This window comes from Papaver somniferum, unplaced genomic scaffold (assembly GCF_003573695.1).
Source record: "Papaver somniferum cultivar HN1 unplaced genomic scaffold, ASM357369v1 unplaced-scaffold_150, whole genome shotgun sequence".
Taxonomy (NCBI): Eukaryota; Viridiplantae; Streptophyta; class Magnoliopsida; order Ranunculales; family Papaveraceae; genus Papaver; species Papaver somniferum.
The window spans coordinates 1,116,386-1,140,114 of record NW_020624377.1 but is presented as its reverse complement, the minus strand read 5'-3'; the positions used below and the strand labels follow the sequence as shown (position 1 = coordinate 1,140,114).

At 33.9% G+C, this 23,729-nt stretch overlaps 1 protein-coding gene across 2 annotated transcripts; it reads right to left on the bottom strand.

Moving 5' to 3' along the window:
* Window positions 1-16,177: 16,177 nt before the first annotated feature.
* Window positions 16,178-19,167, bottom strand: LOC113336187 (potassium channel AKT2/3-like). 2 transcript variants are annotated; one of them, XM_026582174.1, is made up of 8 exons: window positions 19,117-19,167; window positions 18,741-18,998; window positions 18,381-18,614; window positions 18,131-18,292; window positions 17,760-17,817; window positions 17,341-17,658; window positions 16,682-17,236; window positions 16,178-16,599 (listed from the first exon to the last, which is right to left on the bottom strand). In XM_026582174.1, exons 2-8 carry the CDS (start codon window positions 18,986-18,988, stop codon window positions 16,561-16,563), a joined length of 1,614 nt encoding a protein of 537 aa, XP_026437959.1. In that variant the 5' UTR covers window positions 18,989-18,998; window positions 19,117-19,167; the 3' UTR covers window positions 16,178-16,560. The 2 variants fall into 2 exon arrangements, with proteins under 2 accessions (XP_026437959.1, XP_026437958.1); XM_026582173.1 differs by having other exon boundaries at window positions 18,741-19,160.
* Window positions 19,168-23,729: the final 4,562 nt, after the last annotated feature.

Sequence of the window (23,729 nt, the reverse complement as noted above, 5' to 3'; positions counted from 1 at the left end):
ATATACTTCCTTAATATTTAACCCTAGTAGCTATATAAAACAAAGAAAATTAACCTAGCTACGTGTACGTGACTGTTTGCACAAAGCAAACTAGGCCAATGCTAAAAATAATACCAATGTGGGGAATCCGCCATTGATACTAATTAATTAAGGAATTTTGTAAAAGAAAAGAGTCATTCTCTATCTTAAGAGAAAGTAATGATATGGGATAACTTCTCGATTATTAGCCCTAAGGTGTCGCCTCTATCGTCTACAGCTAAAAAACCCATAAATTTACTTATTTTTAATTTAGAAAATATCCCATAAAATTGATGTACCCACCCTTTAGAGAGTTGGTTTGCCGGAAGCATATTTCGAAAAGACGAGTTATGACAGTTACCATGTTGTTGTGCACCATCGATATAATTTTGGGTAAAAAAAAACATAATTACGACAAATGCATTCATCTTCTATCATGTTGTATTTTGGACCACGGACTTTGGTTTTTTTACCTTTGCCTTGACTTTGAGTTTGTGAATCCATATTATAAGAAACAAAGAATTGTAGAGAACGTGTGATTGTTTTAGATTTGAAGAAGATTGGGTGATTGGGAAATTATAGAGATATTTAGAAATTCTGGTGTGAGTTGCAATGAGTTTTAAATTGGGTATTTATAATGACGAAGAATTGTAGCTGTTGGATGAGGAACTGATGAGCGATGCTCAGGTCATCGAGCGACATAGAAACCATCGCTGGCACTGAAATGACCAGCGCGCGATTTTGTGACCATGTAGCGATGGACTCTCTATCCCTCGCTGGAAACTCCATCGTGTATGCCTATATGTTATTTATGACATACAGGCATACACGTTTGGCAGTTTGGTATACCTATAGTGGGTGCATATATGACAAAATCTGTTATTTGGCATGTGTATAGGAATAGGCCTTATAGCCTGTTTAGATAACACATCAGAATAGTTTTTGACTTCTAGAAGTCGAACAGTCAGAAGTCAATTTGGGTGTCGAATTTCAGAACGACTTTAAGAAGTCATAATGGTAACTTTTTGTGACGCATAATTGTTTTGCTTCTAACTTCTGATTCTCTAGAAGTATAAGTCAGAAACAGATTTGTATCCAAACGCACTATTAGGTTTTGCCTTCAGGAGTGAAATTTTAAGTCCAAACATATTTGGGACCCTTCCATAGAGAGGTAACTCAATATAGGGGCTTATCTCATGGTCATATTGTCTAGTTAGTTGGTTAAATGGTATTCTATAAAATTTTAAAAAATCTAAATTAACCTTCAATCTATATAAAAACCTAATAAATAAATAAATACTGAATTTAAATCAGTTTATTTTCCATCAACTTTTCTTATCCTACTCTCGTAACCCCTTTCATTATTTTTTTTATCGTTTTTGATTAATCGACTATTCTAAAACTTATAATCGTCGATTAAAATTTACATTAAAGATGCGGAAGAAGAAGAATGATAGAAGTGATGGAAATTCGACAAAAACCCATCTATTTTTTCCCTGTTTTTGTGTTTGAAATGGTTTGATTTATTGAAATAAGTAGAAAAATTAGGTTTGCAGAACCAGGAACGGTCAGGTATGTCCAATTTGGTAATGCAATTTTATTCTCTAATTAAAGTTGTTATAGTTGGCAAAATAAGAACTACTAACCGTAAATTAAAAAAAAAATTACATGAAAAGTTACAGTTAGGTTTCTAACCGTGAATTTTTATACGGTTGGTTCGACTCTCGAAAAACTTAACCATAAAAAATCCTGAATAACAACAGTTTTAAGTTTGGAAAAAAAAATAACTACGGTTGGATTTTATTAAAATATACCAACCGTATTTTGATACAGTTGGGTTTTCTTTTTTTAAGTAACCGTAAAAAAGGAAGTACACTGATACTTAAAACTAAGAATGAAATGAATTGGTGTTTATCTTCCTCAACGAGTGAAAATGGAGAATTATCATTAACTATTTATAGAGAGATAACAGGGAAGCTTGGTTTACAAGAGAATACAAAAGAAAGGAAACTACCCCTAAAAGAATAAAGGACATTGAAGTATGCATATAATATTTCCTATTATATTGGATATGTACCATGTACCATGAAATGGAAACTAAGCAGATCTTTTGTAGATGTCCAATATTCTGCAGTTGTCCTCATAGTTGACATGATTATGGATCTCGTATATTGTCGGCATCATGTGCGAACAATATGACTAGAAAGATATGCGAAGAGTATCATATTGATGCGAACAATATGACTAGCAAGATATGCAAAGATATCAGTTAAGTTGTATGAGATGAAAAAGGAAACAACGAAATCACAGCTCAAATGACGTAAACTTCCTTTGATAATGAGTTAAGTTTAGCATCTAAAAACCAAAACCTAGCCCTAACCTTTATATCATTTAAGATTTTGGATTGGGTTTATATTCATTTTATAATTACAAATAATTAAGGTTATATTTCATAGTTTAATAAGAAAATGTGTCTATAAACAAAAGCGTACAACTATTTTAAGACATACCAGAATAGAGGACAGATACAAAAAAGACAAAGCGTGTACTATCAAAACTGCTACGAGGAAAGAATTCTACTTCCTCAATTAACTACAGTACCAACTAAAGAAATCCCTGACTAGATCACTTATTCACCTTGTCACCTGAGAATAGATATCAACACGAGGTCAGAGCCTTGAAAATAGCAATTTCACCCTTAATTTATCAGTTTAACAGTTGAGTATGAAAACATTAAGAATTTCATGTACGTTTAATGATATTTTCCATGAAACAAATTCAATTAGGGAAAATATAGTTCACTAACTGATAACTTTTCAAAAATGAAGTTCAATAACTCATAACCTTCCCAGAGTTAAACTACCTATAGTCATTGACGGTATATACTCAGAATAACTATCCTCAAGTAACTCGTAATCATCTTCATTTTCTTATACAGCTTCAGGTTAATTTTTAACCATCGCCCCTTTCATCTTTTGGGGGAATCATCAAATCCTTTATTTTGCAATTCAAAAGACAACTCCGCTCTTTTCATGTTGGTAAGAAATTCAGTTTCAATTAATGATTTAGTCTTCGCATCATCAAATGATTCAGTTTCATTTTCCGGGATAGTTTTTTTCGTTGGGTGAACAAATATCACTCTCTACTATAGACTTATTTCTCTTGAGAAGTTCAAAATCGGCATATATATTCACATCCGCAGAGAATTTGAAAATTCGTCTTTTCCTTGTTTAGAAACTCAGTAGTTAGTCTTCTCATTGCAAACCGATTCATCTTTATTTTCCAGAATTGTCTTCTTTGCATTGAGCGAACAAATATCACCTTGTACTGCAGACTTTTCTTTGCTGAGAACCTCTAAATGGAATAATAAACTCAACTTGCTTTCTCTCTTCTTCTTTTTTTCTTTCCTATGATAGAGGAGGGAGGAAACAAAACCCGCATGAAAAGAACCACGATCATTGGCCGTATGAATGATTATGATACGCAACACGTAATCTTTTTTTTTTTATATACTTTTCTTGGAAGCAAAGGTTTTGTAGTATTTTTATGCAATGAATGGACATGGAAATGTTAGGGTTTTTTTCTTTTTCAAATTCTATCACATAACTACGCTGTGAAATTCTCTAAATGAGTGTGTTGTCTCTTTGGTAAAGTTATGATTGTTGAAAGTCCCTCTGTAACCCCTGTAAATGTTCCTGACCTTGAATTGGAAGATTATTATCAGCAGATACGAGACTTGCTTCTTTATTATAGTTGTACTAGCATCAATCATCGCTAGCTAGCAATGGTTTCTACATCACTTTTGGTCATGAAACAAGCTATGGCAATGGGTGGCTTCCCTAATATTCGAATAATTCATATTTCGCAAATACATGAAGGACAAATCTATATATTCTAGAACTCAATTTCTTTATTATTTATCTTTTTAGTACAATTATTATTCTATATAATATTTGGAACCTATATTAATGGTTAAAGGAAAGTTTTGAAATGTATTACTCCGTTTCAAAAAGACAGTCCGCTTTGACTTTGTCAAAATATTAAGGAAATCATAGTATTTTACTTGATTACCCTTAGTTATTTTATTTTAATAAAAATGCTAGCAATAAAAGTCCAAATTTAAACTAAAAAATTATATCATTTTAGTGAAATTGTTATATTAAAGAAGTGATATTGTAATATTCCACGACCTATGAGCAATTTTCCTAAATTATAAACCTTTTTAAAAACTGTAACAATCTTTGCAATGGGAAGTTTTTTCCATCATTTTAATCCTGCATTGATTCGTGTACATTATGTTGTCTAATGTGGCGCAAAGGCAGAACATTTCGCATACTTAACCTACGACACTATAAAAACAAATAAAATTAGAAAAGATTCTAGTATTTTTACTCATATGTTCGGTATATTTGCGGTGTCTATATGATGCATTTTTAGCCGTTCGGTATCGTATTTCACACTTTAGCAAGAAGGGTTTTCCGCTTAAAGATGATCAAGATGTTGTTTACATAGAGAACCATAAAGGTAGGCTAACCCTATCACAACTGTAAAAAGTAATTCATTTACACTAGCAGTATGTGTGCGATGGCTTATTGTGAGAGATCACACCCAGACAATTTTCACTACCTGTAATGTTATTTCGTAATATAGTAGTATGGGTATTCTAATGAATTGTGGAATTGTGAACACATTTTCCTACTACATTAATTACCATGTTATGTTTACATAACTAGTTGTACTCACAATAATGGCCACGTGGAAAGTTAAATCGGTGGTGACATCCAAAGTCGTATCAAACTCTTAAGGGGTTATAGGTAAAGCACTAAATTCGAGCTGTAAAATGTTTTAGATAATATGCTTTAATTAGGAAATACAAATAAAAAAATAGCTATATAAAAATAATAATTTTTTTGCATTAACTTGTTTCATTGTTCATTTACTTCTTGTTGAATTGTACATTCTTGATTCTTCTATCTTTACTAACAAACTTATTAATCAATCAAAAATGATTTTTTTTGACGCGATAAAAAATACTAAACATAGCTTGTATCTTTTATTGGAACTTTTATTGGATCAGTTTTCTTGCTTGTTTAGAGAGTTGTGGATGATCTACTAATGTTCTTGCTTGTGTTCTTGCTTGTGTTCTTGAAATATATACTGGTGTTATTTTGATGTTTTTCAATGTAGGTTGCATCATTAGCTGTTGAATAATACTGCACAAAAACATCAATTTCATTTTTTATCAAACAAAGTGAAGAGATATTTACCATTTGGAATGTCCTCCAATGGAGTTACGAGACCTTGAAATTTTATGGAAACCACATTAAAATTTCAGACAAACAATCTAATTTCCCAAGAATCACATTAAATTTGACAAAAAGAACCTCACCAATTGCAATCTACTTTTCCTTTCACCAGTCATAGACCTCCATTTGTCGAACATACTAGTGGAGGTAAAGGGAGTAAGATAGCGAAAGTGAGTATCTTTTCGGATCTTCTTCCACTGTCTCCCATATCTCTCAATCGCAGATCGAAGGGCTTTTTCTTTGGTTGGTGTCCACTTTTCCATATTTCCCCTACAAAAAACCTTGTTGAAGTCATTCAAACAAAACCAGTTATCGTTCCAAAGTATAGGAGTTGTTTATGGATTGGAATTTTAGTACCGTTTTTATTTCCAAGTGTTTTTCACGATCGAATTCTAACTCATAAGAACATTGCGGGAGCTCTTTCTCTCATTATATACTCCCTCATTCTTTTCCTACTCATCAAGTATGTCTTTGTTATTTATCGAGTCAAATGCCAATGGTGATGGCAAGTTCATTAGGAAATATTACCTTTTCTTTTTTCCTCCTCAAGTTTATCTGCTCTTTTTTTTTTATAAATTGAAAATCTTAATCTATGTTTTTGGCTTTTGTAAATTAGGCAGAACATTTGCTTTGTGCTCGTTGATATGTATAAATTTGAAAGTGAGTGCCATTCCAAACAAGGAGATCTGAAAAGATTAAAAATTTCATTGAAAATCCATCTTTTGCAAAAACTTGTCTTTTCATCGTAGCTCTCCTTGGTACTTGCATGTGTTAGAAACTTGTCTTCTCATTGTAGAGCAATCCAAACGCTTTTAGCGTAAAACATGGGTCCTAGTAATTAGTACATTGATTTATTAAGACTTGGTAAACATGTTTATATGTGGGATTATAGTTCCTACAAATTAGGAATTATGTGCTAGTGGAGATATACAGTCTTCTAATGCTTATTTAAAGGCCTTGTTAACTGAATGAAATATGTATCAGAGTATCGTTTTATCTTCTCCATAAATTATGTTTTTGACAACTCTACATTTAGCATCAAGAGCGAGGTGATCATCAAAAAATGACGAAGAAAAAAAAAGGATTTGTTTGTTTTTTGCGAGTTAAGAAAAATTGTTATGAAAAGTTTGTTTTGAGAAGAAATTTATATTGATTTATTTAGTGAGAAAAAGTGATGTTTAGAAAAATTCTTTTAGAGAGTTTATTTTTGTGTATGATATTTGTGAAACAAGGGTTTCGAAGTTAAGAAAACAATTTTATGTATTTGAAAAACAAAGGTTTCTGGTGAAAAAAAAAGGTTTTTAAAAATAATTGTTTTTCTAATAAAAATTCTACAACATGGTCATTGGTAATGGCATCTTGACTCTTTGTACTCCCTGTACTCTCTTTTTCTCTGTACGGTTTTTCTTAATGAGGTTGCCATACTTATTTATATTTTCTAGAGAGGGAGACCAAGAATAACAGACATTAACACAAGCATTGTTCTATGTTCCTCCAGTTTTATCAGTTGTAGATGGAGTGAGGAAAATTGATTCAACGCTCAGTAAAGCTACCTAAAAATTATCTCAACAAAGAAAATTTTCAAACGTCAGAAGAATACTTTACTTTGATTAATCTTCCTATACTCATTTTTCTTATTGTTCATATAGATGTTGTGGTGTGGATATCAGTAGCAATTCTGATAGTTCTGTACTCGATTCAACGATTCAGAACTGAGAAAGTTGGATATCTATTTGCACCAGCTATCTTAATTTGGTCTATATATTGGGATCAATGGTATGTTTAATTTGATCAAACATGATACAATGGTTCTTCAAGATTTTGACCCGCATCACATAATTCAATACTTCAATCAAGACCCAAAAGGGGCTTGTATTTATCTCGGAGGAATTATTCTTTGCATGACCGATAAATATTTAACAGTAAAAATTTCTTAACTACCTATAAGATTTTAATTTTATTAATAGTTAGACAACTCTGATAAATTGTAATTCAATTCTATCTTCTTTTTTTTATAGAAACTAAAGCAATGTTTTCCAATTTAGGATATTTCTCTATACAATCTATTCAGGTTTGTACTTTGATTATTAAATGATAAAAAAAAAACGCCACTTATTTTCCACTTGTCTGTGCATGATGATCGCACTAGACTTTGTTATAATTATTCACATTGCTAGGGAATTTACAGGATTAGTATATCCATGTTTGCTTTGTGCCTATTTTGGACAAGCCATATATCTATCCAAGTACCCAAATTTACCCGCGTTTTTTTTCCTTAAATTATTATGGTGTGAGCCCAATCCATTTGGATTGGAAGACTAGAAGTAGCGCAATGTGGAGCGTGAAATCTAGTTGTCGTTGTGTTTTGGTTGAGAAACACTTATTTATTTGCCTAAGAAATGATGTTTTTATTTCGTGTGAGCCTGCCCATAGAAATGTATGGGTGCTTGTAGAGTTTTTATACTCAAACTTGTGGTGAAAGGACACTCACCAGATATGTGCGTCGATTTTACATCAAAACAATGGTATTTCAGTCTTTTTTATTCTTTGATAAAATTCTTTTTTTGATTTTCATTAGAGAAACAAATCGTTTCTCATCACTCTTGAATTGTCTTCTTCATAAAACAAAAATCTTTTCATTAAACCTGAGGAAATTGAAACTTAGTTACGTCTTTCAAACGGTTGTTTTATTTTGGTTCCTTTGGAAGCTTCAATTGCGCAAAAGGTAGGGGAAAAACTTCTCTTTTAAACTGTTTTTGAATTGGTTTTCATGATTTCTATTAGCTGATTTCATATTGAAAGGAATTCATGTTCTTCGTAATCTCCCTTCATCAAACTACCGATGATGGAGAAAATTCGTCCTCGAATCTTTACGGAACCATGTTCCGCATGTGTAACTTGTTGATGACATTCTTCAAAAACATGAACTGATGTCGTAAATGAAAACTTCATGTATTGTATGGAAGCATGAGGTATGCTGGGAACCCAAAACGGATATATGTTGATTCACCAAGTTCTTCCTTGTTAGGGTATATGCGGAAGGCCGTTCGTGTAACCCATTGATCAACAAGATTATTCTCAACCGTAGAAGAAAAAATAAGACGATATCATGAACTACAAAATCATTAAGTTTATTAAGATGTGATGACTCACCATAAAAATCTTGTGTGAATTGTTGTTCTTCGTCTTGTTGAGAAGTAGATTCCATATTCTCCTCGTCATCGGGTATTCATCGAATATTAGGGCTGTATTACAATCAAAAGTATCTTGACTTTGAGCATCACTGTCAGGACGAAATAATACATCTTCAACATCGTCTTCTTCATTATTATTTTCTTCTATAAGTGAGCATGGTTTAGATAGAGATTTCAAAGAACGTTCTATCTCTTCCATAATCTCCTTCTTTAATTTGATGAGAAATCCACATCTCGGATCTCGTCTTAGTATCAACTTATTAACCCAAACTCTTTGTCTTAGAAGCATCATATTAGCCCTAAAATCGACTTTGCTCTGGTAACAACTAGTGCAGATCGTAAGCGTTAAAAATAGATAAAATTATCACAGCAGAGTAGAAGTAAAAAAAAAGAAACTGATAGATTTGTTCAAATATATCAAGAATATCTTCAATAATCCCATTCATGAATGGAATAAATTCTTCGCGTCTCATAAAATCATAATTCTCACATTCACGATTCCTTTTGTTTGTTACTATTGACGACAATTTATTAACCCAAACTCTTCATCTTAGAAGCATCATATTATCCCTGGAATCGACTTTGCTCTAGTAACAACTGATGCAGATCGGAAGCGTTTAAATTGAAGATGACTATGAATAACAACTATGGATATGGTTTATCTAGACCTCGTTAATTCACTTCGAATAACGACTATAGATATGAGATTAGTATTCAGACCTCGGGTAAACCCGACAATGAGTAAAAATCAAAATCAATAAACTCAACATGTTTAACGAAAGTAAAATAATGTTAATAATCAAACGGGTCAACTAATTTTCGTTTTTTAAGATCTTTATATAGATTACTCCCCCTAAACTTGACAAAAATATAAAAACTTGTTTCCCAAGGTATCTACTATCTTTAGTCATCTTTCCTAACTTATTAAAACTCTTAAAATAGACTTCTAGATTCTTCTAAAATTACACTAATTAATAAATCGGAAAATTAATTATTTTTCTACTAAAATTTTCATTAATAGATTAAAATAATAATAGGAAAACATACCTATAATCATTTATCCATTGTAATTCTAGTATGACGGTTGACAAAATAAAGGACTTATCACGACGAATAGGTGTATTTTATGTAAAGATAGTTCACATTCCATTAATCACCTTCTCTTTCATTGCAACAAGGCAATGCTTTTATGGAATCACTTCAAGAATTTATTTGGGGTTAGTTGGTTTCACAATGCACAAGTTAAATACAATTTTCTTGAGGTAGATAAAAGAAATCTTTCTATTGCAGGGAGGTTTACGTGGAATACAATTCCTTATGCTATCTGTTGGATATTTTGAAAGCGCGCAAGAATCGGATTTTTGAAGACATGTATAAGACTGAGGAGAAACTATTTTTGGATACTAAAACGTTAATTTTGTTTTGTGCACTTCTGTCTTCATCTTTCAGAAACGTTCACTTTCAAGGTTTAATATATAAGTGGCTGAGATAGTCGCAAGATATAGTTTTTTCGTCAGTTTAGGGTCGAAAGAAACTCCGGGGTTGGGATTCCCTTCAGTTTTTTTTTTTGGTATTCGAATATGACTCTTTTTATATTTTATACACTATGATTTCCTAATAAAAAAAATTAATTTCAAATAAAATACATTTCTTTGGAAACAATTAAAATTTGGTTGCTAATTATCCGATCAATTGTGTTGAGTATCGTAGCGAAAATAAAAAGATCCTTGATTTTTAAGTTCATACGACAATATACATTCACAAATAAAGCGAATAATTGGACTTTTTTATGTTAAGCTCATGGAACATCCAAAAAACCTACCCTAACTATAAATGGGATATATGGAATTCTTTGAGGGACTCGTGGTTTTAAAAGGTCTTAAACTCGAGAATGCCCCTAAGGGAGTTGTTATTAGGGGTGACTCAGCCGAAGCCATTGGAATTATGAAAGATCTATTGTGTTTACATAAGAAAAATATTTTAAATAATATTACAGCTGGCGTATTTACAAAAATAGATATTATTAAATTTCTAAGGGGGAGAAAGGAGAGAAAGTTTGGGTCGTATAAACATGATAGTGTAGTATCTCTGGCAGCAGACGTTTTGTTATTGTTGGATGTTAAGTATTACGACATCAATTATGATTTGGTATTTGATTGGGTGCCCCAGACTCCAAATTTTCCTGCAGACAGATTGGCTCAATTGGGCCGTAAGTTGGAGGTAGGTAAAGTGAACACAAAACCTCTGGCAGACTGGACTTACGACTTGTTCGTAGAGAGACCTGAATGGTACGGGTTTTTGTAAATTTAACAAGTATGGATACCTTATATGTGGAGATCTCAGCCATTTTTCGGACACCTGTCTTTTTTGCCCAGCAGATGCACAAGATTCAAGTAAGTTATGCTTTTCTTTTGTTTGAACTTCTCCCTTTTGTAGTTCAAACCACGGGACTCCAAGAAAAATAGTTCTAGTTACGTTATGTTGGCATACACATTTAAGTAATAGGTTTTAGTATGGAGTGTGAAATAACCTTTTAAAGTTTTTTTTTTTTTTTTGGCTTCTTGTTATGAAGTATCGAGTGTCTTCATTATGCTTATCATTGTTTACCGGTAGGAAGTTTCACACTTGTATAAATTGAGATATACTTGAATATTACAAGTCTCTTTCATTAAAATTTTTGATTTTTTTTTAATGTTTTGATTTATTCATATCCTAGAAAAACTGGAACAATTTTTCATCTTTTTCAATTAAAAACCTAAATAATTGTGAGATAATACTAAAAGTTCAAGTAACACAAAATTAAGACATTTATAAACAATTGCCTGTGGATCCTCTTTCAAAATAAAATCAACAAATTTATAAACACAAAATTGGTTAAAAAGACCAAAATCAACAATTCCTGGGTGAAAAGGACATTTAGTTTTTGATACTGTTTAAATGGATAAAAATGTAAAAATAGCAAGGATGTAAACAGTTTCATCCTACCCATTTTTTTTTTTATTTTTAATTTACATCAGGATGCATCCAGTTTCATCCTTGCTATTTTTTAAGTTTAAGTCAGGATGAATCCAGTTTCATCCTTGCTACTTTTTTGGTGTCCATTTCACCCATACTAATTTTTACTCGTCCATTTGAACCATGTTTTAAAAATATTTGGACAAATGACCCATTTTCTGATTTATAAAAGGAAAAGTCGGCTTCCCCCATTTTAAATCCTAATTCCGCCACTATATGTATTTATCACATTTATAAAAATCATTTACATATTATTTTTTTTGTTTATCAAAGGCAATTATATGCATTATATTTGATACATTTGTTAGGGAAAGGGAGGAATTGGCAAGAACATAATGTTCTCATCAATAATGTCCCCTCCAAGGGCCCCAGGCGTAGCTCCGTGGAAACCATAAATTTTACATTTCTGTAAGATCATTGTGTTTAAGCGTTTCCCTTTCTAGATAAAATTTGGTGTCATCGTCAATTCTATGTATATCTGGAACTACCTAGTTTTCATGAACATTCTTAATAAAAGGATTTTTATTCTATGAGCTTCATAATTTTGATCTTAATAATAGTTGTTCTTCATGATCGGAATGGAGAAAAGATACATCAACGACTAGTCCCGACACAATTAGCTTGGAATGATGCATCAACGGAATTTTGACCTTTTCTCTAATGTCATGAGACCCAATCAAAATAGTTCAACCATAAATCATGGAGACCATACATTCTTTAATACATCTTGATGAAATATATCAATTTAAAGGGAGAAGACAATGGCATTGTACAAGTGATGCGTACATCGAGTAGTGTAGGGTCTTTATGTTTGTGAGGTCAAGAAGGAAGAACAAACAACCATATTTGACGTTTCTAGAAAAGAATAATGAAATAACCATCATCCTTATCCTAGTGCAACTAGACCACCTCCTGGTTTACAATTTTCTACTAAATTCATTCTTGTTTTATGTGGAAAATCTGGCCATCGTGCTCTTGAATGTAGAAATTGTTAGATTTTGCTTATTATACTACGCATACACTACAACACCTTACTGCTATGTCAAAACCGTCGTATAGTTCCCAAATCTCTGCAAGAAAAACCTAATTTTCTTCAGAGAACATACATGTTGTCTAAGTTATCATGATTACTATTAGGATTTACTACTTCAATCAAAATTTATCGTTGTCACACAACAACTTCAGATTTAATTGTTTTTTTCCTTCCTTCAAGTAGTCTACTAGCTTATTATTGTCATTATGATAAATTATAATGTGCTTTTTCTGCGGATTTATATAACTCTAGTGGAAACTTGTTCACTTGCAGAGATATAGTCAAAGATGATCATCGAGAATTTTTCATTCCCACGTGACGTAGACCCAGACAATTTTATTCGAAATCCATGGTTATTGGATACGATGTGATTTTGATGTTTCAGGCTTGTGATTCCTTTTAATGGAAAATTGAAATTTGGAAAATAAAAAACCTATATTAAAAATTGAAATAAGGTTGGATATGAAATAAGGTTTCTAGCACCTGTATCACTAATAGGCAACTGTTTGTTCAGTTCTTGCAATATACATTTCAAGGGATTTGTATTCCCTTTTCTAGTTTTAATTTTGTGTTTAATCTAGTCGAGTGTGTAATTTTGCTTATATATTTCAGTTTTTAGTAACCATGTAATAGAATTATTAGCTCTGTTAGCATTAATCCTCCAAAGAGAAGAGGTTGGTTTCTACTTCAAGACATAATCAAAACTATAGACTCAGTTTGAAGTGATGAATCAAGCCGATAATCGAAGGAGGAGACATATATCACATGGGAAGTTCACTTCAACAACAAGATACAAAGGCCTATCTAGCAACTTCAATCAACTGCATCGAACACCTCTACCACCATCTAAGTTCCCATGGATATTTCCATGTCCACCAACAATATAGCTTTTCTTGTGGAAAGCATTGACCGAAGGCCTTTCAACCTTCGACACCAACATCCTTCCTCGATGCAACTCCGTACCGAAGAATGCTATTCTCCACCAATATCATGTTGACGTAGATTCGTGGCATATCATCTCAATTGTAGCCGATGAATCTTGGGGTATTTCATACCTTCGAGTAATTGTACCTTAATTAGTAGCTTAATAAAATGTATGCTTTAAAAAAAAACGCCATTTGACAAAATGGATTTCCTCTTTGAACTGAATGTATTTAATATTTTTAGTATATTTTATTAACTTCAGGAGATCTCATTATTTAATTATTTACTGTAGTTGATTTACTTGAATAATATGCGCAAAATAAATCCCGGCTATTAAAAATTAGCATCAAGAAAAGAATATCAATTCCATGGAAAGAGTCTTTACATGAAAATAGTTCTCGGGGGCAAAAAATTTATATTAAGAAAAACACATAAATGAGTTAGAGATATGGATTTTATCACAATCCTAGTCCTATAAAAATATATATTATTTTAACAAAATTATTAATTTATCGTGAATTAATTTATTAAAAATTTAACGTAGTTTTTCTCTCTATTTAAAACATTAATTAAAAAAAATCCGTTAGACGCTAGATTTCATAGGGGTGAGGGAGGCTAACATAGGTCCAATCTGAACCGTGCTCATCCTTAGTCCTTACACGCAGTTCCTTTTTCACGCCATAGTCCATTCAACTACTGACTGTAGGCTTGGGCTTTTGAGCATTTATCACTCAGAATCTCAAGAACGATTTTTTGGGGATCATGGTTTTTTTGGGGACCATGGTTTTATTTTGAGTAAAGACATTAAAAGTAAATCTAGGTCTCACCTTATCTAGATATTTATATTAATACCTAAATTACCCTTCTGATTAATTTTGGATGATGATTAGTTAGTGTTAATAATAGTTAGTGTAATAATTAGTGAGATGATTAAGTTAAAGATAATTAGTGATATTAAAAAATCAGATGGTTTTTTTTAAAGAAGTAGAATTATTGAGAGAGTAAAGTTAGAGAAGATGAACAAGGAAAACATGAAAAACGATGGATATTACCAACCACAACCGGAGGAAGGGTATTTGGGTACCCAGGTATGCTTCAAACTTAGATAATGTTGGTTGAATTGCTCCAAACTTTCAAAAAAAAATGAATTTTTTTATGTAGATTTGGGCCAGTTCGGTTACCATATGTCAAGAACATGTAACCGAACACACCTGAAAGTGTAGTTCGGTTACGTTTTCCAAACACGCAGGTTAGCGAACTCGCTCGTTGATGGAGGTTTTGGTCGTACAGTGTAATGTTCGGTTACCTAGGATAAAATGGTAGGTAACCGAACTTTGAACTTAACAATTTTATTTGGGTACATCTTGTGTGTTCGGTTAGTTCGCAAACTTCAACGCAACCAAGTTCCCAACCAAACTGCAGGTTAAAAGTAACCTAGTGTTAGAAGTTCGGTTGGTTCGCAAACTTCAACATATTTTGCGAATCAACCGAACTGGGCTTATATATGCATATATGCAATGAGACAAACGTTCGGTTACTACGAAATTTATTTCTTCGCGAATTAATTACGAAGTTTCAAAGGTAGAGTTCGGTTACAAAGAAAACTTAACATTTTTGCGAACGAACCGAACTTGTGGACTTCTCATTATTTTCGTAAACTAAAGTTCTGTGATATCCTTATTTTGCGAAGGAACCGAACTTATGGACTTGTGTTGTTCTAACACAAGGAGTTCGGTTAAACGTATTTTTTTGCGAATCAACCGAACTCTGAGTTCGGTTAAGAAAAATTTAATTCGTGATAACCGAACTTTTCTCTGAAAAAAACCCTCCATTAAACCTCTCTGCAACTTCCATTTTCAACTCATTTTAATGATTACTTCTCATTTATTCAACCAAAAACGAATGACAAGTAATGGGTTTGTGAGAATATCTTTGTTAATGTTTTAAATTAAGCTATATATATATATATATATATATATATATATATATATATATATATATATATATAGTGGTGGTTGGTGGTGGTGGTAATCGGAGGTGGTGGTGGTGGTGATAATCGGAGGTGATGGTAGTGGTAATCGGCGGCGGTGGTGGTGGTAATCGGTGGTTGTTGGTGGTGATAATCGGCGATGGTGGGAGGTGGTGGTGGGAGGAGGTGGTGGTTATATATATATAGGTGGTTATTGGGTTGGTTTTAAATTAAATTAGGTTAAGGGTAGGTTAGTCATTTCAATGCTTTAGGACACCCCTTATAACTATAGGGAAGGTGATCTAATAAAACCATGGTCCCTCAAAAAAACCATGGTCCCTGAAAAATCGTTCAATTTCAAAGGCAAAGGGGAGAAGGGGAAAAATAATCTAGCATTTGTCAAGCAATGTCACAAGCACAACAGAAAAATCCTAGACACTTTGAAAAGTAATGTAGCTAGGAAAAACTAAACGTCATCCCAATGGCTGTGATTCTTTATTAAGTTCTTGGACAACTGATTTTTGGATCAGGCAGCTTATTCAACATCAAGCACAAAACAGTCTAAACATTTTAATTTGAACAAATGCTACAATAAAACTGGGGTGTTAAAATATCTTCAAAACGTGGCTAATACTTCTCCGCAATTTTAAATAAACCTTGTAAATTCTAATTAGCAAAATCAAATCGAGCTTGTGAAGTGAAAATTGTCTTTCTAGTGAATATGCAAGCATGATGGGCTTCAGGATGTGCTTACAGGCTACAAGTACACGGAGCTAACACTTGCAGGTAATTGCGCAGGTTTGGTTGCTGCCATGCTGCGCCTGCGTCTGTGCCTGCACTAGTCGCTTTATCATGGTGAAACGAATAACACAATATATGTTCTCTGCAGTACCACCAATGTCCCTCAGATAGGTCCAGGCCCAGCTCCTTGGAAACCACAATATACACAAGTTTTTTTTTCCTCTCTTTTTGATACATCACAAGGATTCTTAACCCATGGTGTTTATTGAATCATTTATTTTGATAAGCAAACTCAACTACAACATACATTACTAAGTGTACTCACAAATAGATGTCGCACTTTGAGTCATTTGATGCGGATTACAAACCTGTCATTCGATGATCCACCATTTCCTTTTCCTGCGACAAGTCATCCAAGAAATAAACCCTTTGAATTTCGGCCTAATAATTGGGATGTACCAGTAGATTTGGAATTACTTACCCGAAAGTTTTGGAGAATTAATTGATGATCATCTGGTTTGGTCTGCATTGTTTCAATAAGACTACTTGTCTTCAGCTTCAAGAGTTGAGACATTGTCTTCGCTCGAAATGTTAAACTTTGAGGCTTACCACAGAATGCAGCAACTTCACCCACAATATCTCCGCTTACTAGTGTCTTTGTAGTCTGTTCTTCCCCATCCTCACAATTTATAACCTCGACTTCTCCTGACATGATGATGTAAATAATTTCAGGCGCTTCGTCTTTAGTAATTACATCTTCTCCTGGCGGGATATATTCCGCTCTCATCTTTGCAACCAGGAGTAAGAGTGTTTCTGTTGATATATATTTGAAAAGGTAAACATTTTGCACTGCTGGTAAAAAAAGATGCTCGCAAATGCTCTTGCAAATTGGATTTGGTAATTCATCCATTATTCTTTGTTGGTTTAAATTCTCAGCCGTAAACCGAAAGCACATATAAGTCAATATCTGCTCCTTCAAAATCTTTGGTAATTGATTCCGAGAAACAAATTCCGAAGCCGATTGAATTCTATTTCGCTGCATTATTAAGAAAGAAATGAACAAATTGCACTATCGTACATCATAGTGCGACAATGGGAATAAATAAACCAGCTGTAGTAAAAGTACAGTGACGAACTTACGAATTCCATAGTTGTGCGTGTTCCTTCGAGGATTAAGGTGCTTATGTTCCCGATTAAGTAAGCACTAAGGCCAAGGTTAAACATCATGTAAACAATGTTGAAGGTCATTTCTCGACTGTTCATAGAATGGACATCCCCATAACCAACTGAAGTCATGGTGCTCATGGACCAGTATATAGAAGCAATATAGCGGTCAAACACATGCCCTTCTCTGAAATTAGGATTTACCGAACCAATCCATGTTTTCCGCGAGTGTGGATATGTATCGGCTAATATATAATAGACGCATCCAGCTATGTGGGAAAAAAATAGTGTCACCTACAAGTATATATACATGTAGAATAAAACTGAGTTTAACGTAACTAATTATGACATAATTGAATCTAATGGTATAAAAACTTAAATGCAGTATTACTTACCAGTACAAGTTTAATGCATCTAATCAAGACATAATTGAATCTAATGTCCTTCTCAAGTCTGAAAAAGATAACTCAACACATTAAACTCCAAACGGAAAATCGTTCTCAGACTACCATAAAAAAAAAACTTCTTTGTGATATGTAACTTTATGACACGACGATGCCATATAGAAATGGGAATAATCGACAATCCAAGGGTGAATCAACTTAGTGCAGATACAGTTAAATACTACTCCTTCCGTTTCTGGAAAAGAAATATTTTCATTTTTCCAATTTGACCTATTTTTAGGTTAAAATGAAAAAGTGAAAGTATCTCTTTTTCAGAAACGGAGGATTAATTGTTTTAATGTTTAGTAGGAAGGAGTTCAAACCTTCTGAAGAGTCGTGTGACTTTTCTTAAACGCCAGAATCTTAGCATTCCAAATACGGATTGATAAAATAGGCCTAGTTTATGTCTATCCGTACACATGTAAACTATGAGCCCAAATGGCACTGTTGATGCGATATCCATCAGAAACCAAGTTTTCAAGTACCTGCAAACATCACGATGAAACACATATATATGAAAATCCAAGTGATACATTATCAATCAATGAAATGTTACAAAATCACTATGAGTACCTTAAAGCTATTTTTCTCGCGTCGCAGACTAAAAACTGAGTATTAGGATCAACGTAAGCCACGAAAAAAGTAAGTACGATCTCAATGGCGAAAAAGGCATCAACAATATACTCTGATATATACAATAGTCTTTTGAGTGTTGCATGTGGAGACGACTTGATCATGAATGCCAATTCGAACGGGTACACCCATACAGAATATGCAACTAAAATCGCCATTAACGTCTCCCAGCATCTGAATACATTCATATGGCAATCTTATCACAATAGATATGCAACAAACATCTGAATGTGCATGTGGCCATGCTATTACAATCAACAAAAAAGAAGTGATATTGAAGGATGGGGATAATATAATTACCTGTATCTACAATCAACTGGTGTGATAGTTCTCTTGCCATTGTACTTGATTGTTTGATTGTTATGAACGTTAGTACTGCTTGAAGGAACACTTTGTGGAGGATTTACGAGGTTAGACAGTTTGCAAATATCGAGTGCTGTTGACGAAGACAAACCTTCTTCCAGTTGGTAGTTTTTGTTCACGCAGCATTTCATCATCTTGTCAGTACATAAGATATCTTCTTCAGTTCTTCGATTCTGGGACTTCATAACTTTGTAACTGCAGGAAAACCCACAGCACACCCAATGATCTAAGTTCAAAAGAAATCAAGACATCATTCTACTAACAAAGCGAAAATATAATTTATTGAATGAAGATGTTAAATCTCGAAGTTTACCGCCCTAATCCTTACATGAACTCTCAAGAACATATCTCTCGATATAATTCTCTCTCTGATTACAAATTACTCAACCCCTTTACAATGCACTAAGGTCCCTTTATATATATAGACATTCAATGAAGTGGAGTACAGCTCATTTTTTACTTCGCTAATACTCACAGAATTCACATGACTCTTATTTTACTTCGCCACTCCAAAATTCAATACCTAAATCCCTTTTATTTCGGCGATAACCCGAGCAGTTTGTCTATACATGGCTGTCCGCATTTCTTACTCAACAATTTATCTTGGCTGAATATTGCTTTTCTTTGCTTTGTCACTTCATATTCGTCAATCCTAAGGGTCTATCTTCGCCATTTGATACTTCGCAACTTCTCTTTTTATTATTAGTTCCGTTACGTTTACTGACTGTCGATTTAACCTCTCGGTCATCCTAATATGCTTTGTCTCAGATCATGGTAATAATATCTCTGACGAATTCTGACCACTGATTTCATGCCTTCGTAACTCTACACGTGGCCATGATATTTTATGTACCTACATTCATGATGAAATTCTTATCCTTATATATTTAGTTTGTTTTCTTTTCCAGGAAAGCTTATTTATGCAATAAGAAATTCAAGGAATATGCTAACTTTTTGAACCATAATTTAGGCAAGTGTATTATGTTAACCGTTAAGTGAGAAAGTTTTAGTTTAGTTCCAAAGGCAGTGACTAAATGTAACCCCCGTTTAAACTAAATAGAGAGGATCCATGGACACTCTTAGATGGACAAGGTCAGATAAGATTTGTGTCATTTTCTCCGCAAAACCCAAACGACAACGAATTAAGTGTAATATTTTGATGATATGTTCCTCTGACTCTACACTCCTATAAAAAAAATGAACATAATTCGAGATAACAAACTTCACCATCTACCGATTTTAATTTCAACCAATAACTTTGAACGGCTGATATTCAAGTGGTAATTGAACTATTGTCCCTACTTTTGATGGTCTATACAAATATCCTTATAACGTAATAATTATGTCCCTCTTTATAATTAATCCCATCAGGGGCCCACCAACAATTTAGGGACTTACAAATCTACCCCAACCTTTATACCTTATTGACTTCTGCTTCTTCTTATCTACTTTATTTCTCATCCAAAGAAAAACGATCGAGCTCACCACCATCTTCATCTCCGTCGCCACCGCCATCTTCATCTCCGTCGCCACCATAACGAACGCAACCAACACCAGCACCACAATCATCTCAATCATCATCATCACCATCTTTAACCTCAAATCTTAATCGTCATCATCACCAGATAGAGAAACTAATTGAGAAACGAATTGAGAAACGAAATGAGAAACGATTTGGTGGTTCGATTCGATTAAGAAAAGGGGATCTGAGAGCTGCTACGATAAAACTGATTTGGAGATGGTTTTGGTGTGTGAATCAATAGGATATGTTGGTGATAACGAACTTGTTGTTGCTGAGAAGTAATGAGTGTGTTCGAATCTGAAGCTGTTGATGCTTCTAATGGATTGTGATTAAAATGAATAGATGAATGTGTAGGAATTACAGTGAATATATATAGAATTATGAAGAGAGAAGTAATGATGATAATGGTAGCGGCGGTAGTGGTTCTGGTGGCGACGGTGGTGGTGGTTCGAATTGGTGTTGAAGCTTCATAGAAACAGTGACGGTTGCTGCTATGGATTATAAATGGTGGTTGATGGTTTTGTTGGTGGATCTGAAACTGCAGCTGGTGAAATGGTAGCATTTTTCCATCAGCATGGATAAACATTCATTGTTGATCCAATTAAAATGGATAAACTTATACTATTGATCCAACTGCAATGGATAAACTTCTACTGTTGATCCAACTGAAATGTATCAATTTCAGTTTTACGCCACTTTATGTTGATCCATTATCATGGATAAATATCCACTGTTGATCCAACTGAAATGGATAAACATCCATTGTTGATCCAACTGAAATGGATAAACTACTGTTGTTGATACAAAATTATCTGAACCGATGGTGGCGGCCGCGACGGTGGCGGTGGTAGCTGCTATGGATTATTAATGGTGGTTGATGGTTTTGTTGGTGGATCTGAAACTGCAGCTGATGAAATGGTAGCATTTTTCGATCGGCATGGATAAACATCCATTGTTGATCCAACTAAAATGGATAAACTTATACTGTTGATCCAACTGCAATGGATAAACTTCTACTGTTGATCCAACTGAAATGTATCAATTTCAGTTTTACGCCACTTAAAGTTGATCCATCATCATGGATAAACATCCACTGTTGATCCAACTGAAATGGATCAACTACTGTTGTTGATACAAAATTATCTGAACCAGTGGCGACGACGGCGGACTAGTGGTGGTGGCAGGGACGGACTAGTGGTGGTGGAGGACTGTTGGTGGTGTAATGGTGGTGGTGAAGGAGTGGTGGTGGAATATTGGTGGTGGTGGCGATTGGTAGGTGGTGGTTGTTGAACGGTGGTGGTGCAATGGTAGTTGAATGTTGGTAGTGGTGGTGCTAGTGGTGGTGGTGCTAGTGGTAGAGGAAGAAATTTGTTCCATTTTAAAATAAAGAAAAATATTATATGGGTGAGGGTATTAAGGTAATGTAATGTTAAATGAATAAGGTTATAAAAATATAGGGACATATAATTAATATACCCGATATTCAAAGAGGTAGATGATCATTTCATATTTTGTTAAACCCAAATGGTGTGAGTAATAATTCCTAATCTTCCTCGTCTAGTTGACCTTTTGTTTTCCAAGAGTGTTGTTATGATCAGTTAGAACTCTATCACTAAAGGCACTTAGATATACACTCCTGTAACTGGAGCTCTTTCTCTAATAATATACACTCACTCTAATCACTTTAATGCATATCAAATGTAGCAGCTAATGATTGAGAAGATGATTGTCATATATATGCTTTCTTCTTTTATATAAGCATTACCAACTCCATGCTAGAGCATTTATTCCTTCACTGCAAGATTGCTTTCCAAGTTAGGTCAATACTCTTTCCTGGTAAATGTTGGTCCTGGGCAGTTCCTAGATCGATGAAAAGTTTAGCTTACAGTTGGCATCACACAAACTTCTCGAGTTATGGCAACTACATGTGGGGTTTCATTCCAGTGGCAATCGTCTGGGTAATTTTGATAAAAAGAAACTGCTGCATATTTGATGAGAAGTATAACTGTAAGACTGACACGGAGTTGGGTATTGATGCAAAGTCTTTATTATTAGCTTGGGCACGGGCATCAGCTGCGGGAAAGAGAGTTCACCTGAACTTCTATAATTCTGTACTCAATGATTGGGATTCTATTTTCCTGAAATTGTAATTTTTCTATTTTCTACCACTCGTAAATCCCTTTTGTTCATTCTTCTATCTGTATTATTACTTCTTTTTCTTTTCATAATAAAAATAAACTCCTGCTAGAGCATCATTTCATTTGTACAGCCTACGTTGCATTACTAGATACACCAAAGCCCTCTGTTTGTTGTTTTTCTCCATTTGTTAATTGTCCCCCTCCATTTGTTGTTTTTCTTGTTTATTTTTCTTTAATAATAGTTTCTCCCTCATCGGAGCTTCGTCAAAAAATAAAATAGATATGCCAAAGCCCGTGATGCGGTGGGTTTGGTCTCGTAGGAAATTTACAAAAAAAGGTACCACTATGTTTTAGATGCAGGAAATATCAATAGGTCCTAGAAATAATATATTAGAATGAGTTTGGTCCAGTTGACCTAGTCAACTATCTATTTGGTCCTTTTTGAAAATATAAATTATACTTTGGTCCTAGAAATATGGTTTGGTCCTAGGATGACGTCATGGATGATGTAATTTTCTTCTAGGAGTGGCAGAAATACCATTTTGGGACCATATGGTATATATACTCACCTTTTAAGAGAGAGGAAATCATTTTTCAGATCTGCTTTCTCTCTCATCCCGGTGCTCCCTTTCTTCTCCGCGGCTGCAATTTTTCTAGGGTTTTTAATTTTTTTCTGTTGCTGCAATTGTTTACAGAGATGAGCTTGCAGAGATTGATTGCAGAGATTGATTTGCAATGATGTTGAAGATTAATTTACAGAGATTATGAAGATAAATTCGAAGATTTACAAAGAGATTATGATGAAATCTGCTGATGTTGTTGAAGAGATTATGACGAAATCTGTTGCTGTTGTTGAAGATTCATCTGATCCCGTGGAAGGTTTAATTAGGTTTTATTCTTTTTCTCTGCTGTTGAAGTTCATCATGCTGCTGCTGCTTGATTATAGATCTGAAAACGTCGAAGAAGAAATCACCTTGACTACATGAACCGCTGCGATGAACTGTTGCTGCTTAATGAATTGTTGTTGTTGTTTATGACAGAGTTCATCATGTTGCTGCTGCTGCTGCGATGAAGACGACGAAGAAGAAATGAACCGTTGTTGTTGTTTTGATTACAGATCTGAACCGCTGCTGCTAATGAAGACGACGATGAACTCGTGTTGTTGTTGTTGAAGATGCACCCAAGAAATCTGTTGTTGTTGAAGATGAACTCGTCAAAACCCTAGAAATCTGCTGCTGTTGTTGAAGATGAACTCGTGTGGAAGAT